The sequence below is a fragment of the Charadrius vociferus genome, unplaced genomic scaffold, assembly GCF_000708025.1.
Source record: "Charadrius vociferus isolate BGI_N301 unplaced genomic scaffold, ASM70802v2 scaffold1033, whole genome shotgun sequence".
NCBI lineage: Eukaryota > Metazoa > Chordata > Aves > Charadriiformes > Charadriidae > Charadrius > Charadrius vociferus.
The window spans coordinates 20,011-22,125 of NW_009647770.1; the positions used below are offsets into that span (position 1 = coordinate 20,011).

General features: G+C 42.7%; 1 protein-coding gene across 1 annotated transcript in view; it reads left to right on the plus strand.

The window, feature by feature from the left end:
* Window positions 1-2,115, plus strand: part of LOC104284109 (myocyte-specific enhancer factor 2C-like) — a gene marked incomplete at its 5' end in the record, with an annotated part of 17,693 nt that overhangs the window by 14,146 nt on the left and 1,432 nt on the right. The window contains 1 exon segment of the mRNA XM_009882396.1: window positions 1,920-2,032. Within this exon segment, the coding sequence (XP_009880698.1) occupies window positions 1,920-2,032 (113 nt within the window).

The following is a 2,115-nucleotide window of genomic DNA, read 5'->3' on the forward strand; positions in this document are numbered from 1 at the left end:
GCCAGCTTTTTCCACCACGATCCCCTTCCCCAGTGCAGCCTTACCTACACTGGAGCTTGTCTCCTCTGCTTTTGCAGCCCAGAAAGACAACTGCATCCTGGGCTGCATCAAAAGAAGCATGGCCAGAAGGTCGAGGGAGGTGATTCTGCCCTTCTGCTCCACTCTTGTGAGATCCCACCTGGAATATCGCGTCCAGCTCTGGAGTCATAAGAATGACACGGACCTGTTGGAGTGAGGGCAAAGGAGGGCCATGAAGATGATCAGAGGGCTGGAGCACCTCTCCTATGAGGACAGGGTGAGAGAGTTGGGGCTGTTCAGCCTGGAGAAGAGAAGTCTCCAGGGAGACCTTATAGCAGCCTTCCAGTATCTGAAGGGGGCCTACAAGAAAGCTGGAGAGGGACTACTTGCAAGGGCGTGCCATGATAGGATGAGGGGTAACGGCTTCAAACTGGAAGAGGGTAGATTTAGATTGGATATTAGGAAGAAATTCTTTACTGTGAAGGTGGTGAGGCACTGGAACAGGTTTCCCAGGGAAGTTGTAGGTGCCCCATCCCTAGAGGTGTTCTAGGGCCAGGCTGGTAGGGCTTTGAGCAACCTGGTCTAGTGGAAGGTGTCCCTGCCTATGGCAAGGGGGTTGGAACTAGATGATCTTTAAGGTCCCTTCCAACTCTAATCATTCTATGATTCTATGAAATCCCATTATGTCTTCTGCTTGCTGTAAAAATTTCTGCACACTCCTTTGGTTTTAAAATCTTCTGTGGCCAATTTGCCTATTGCCCTTATTACCTTCAATCTCTCCCTATATAAATCCTCACTATTAGAAACCTTGAAACTGTGTGTTTGGGATTAGGCATGTCCTGGTTTGAGCTGGACATGACAAGGCACTACCTTCATACTAGTAAGTGATCTCTGAACTGGAACACTGTCTAAGAACATAATTGGAATTACATATTGAGAACTGTATTTTAATAATAAAAAGAAAACTCAGATTTTACCAGTAGGTGGTGCTTCTGTACAAAGCATTCACCAGATGCAAGTGATGTCATTTTCTCCCTAGGACATACAATGCTATTCACTCTCCTCCCCGCCTACTTCAGCTTTCTCTGCCATAACCTGCCCACAAAAAGGAAATGAATTTAGAATCGGTACATAGCTCATCTTTTTAAAAGTTTTAGAGCAACAGTTTCTCTTGATGTTTGCAACATCCTCTGAGTTAGGTTCTCCGACGTGCAAATCAATATACTCTTCTGATACCTTCCACTACTTTTCAGCTTCTCTTTGGTAGTTTATTCATAAAAATTCTGTTGTGAATTATGAATTCATACATTTATACCATAAAATCATATCTAAATCCTTACTTGTCTGTGGTATTATATTCATGTTAATCCGAGGACCAGTAAATTTAGCTGCATTCCAAAAGGTATAACATGTACAGAGCCCAAATTTTTGTTATACAGTTTGTATCTAAAGTTGCATGTCAAAATTAACAGTGATAAAAATGTTTGGTGCATTTGAACTAATCAAATTAATCCCAGCAGAAAGTCCATGCCTCCCCTGTCTCAGGCAGTGCATACACACACACAAGCGTTAAAGAAACCTACACGTGGTTCAAACAGTGCAAAGGCTCAGCTTCCAAAATTTGTTATGAAAAATATGTTGATATGTTATTTGTTATGAGAGAATGAAAAAAAGACTTTATTTCAATCCAAGGCATATCCCAGAGCCACTCAAGAGAACTGTATCTGTTGTGATGTTTTCATCTCTGATTTTTTTTCACAATACCTCCTAGGAAACAGTCCTCGTTCTCTCAGCATCCACCAGTACTGCATGAGCCTTTACACTGATGTTTTTTGTGTTTGTGCATTTCCAGGGGCTCCACACCTCCTCAGTCTGTAACTGTGTTTCCTTTCTTCCTACAGAGCTTGCACTAACACTCATTTATCTCTAAGTACAAATAGCCATCTGCCTTCTACTCAAAGCTTCAACATCAAGTCAGAACCTGTTTCTCCTCCTAGAGACCATACCAACACACCCTCAAGATCATAGAATCATAGAATGGTTTAGGTTGGAAAGGACCTTAAAGATCATCGAGTTCCAACCCCCCTGCCATGGGCA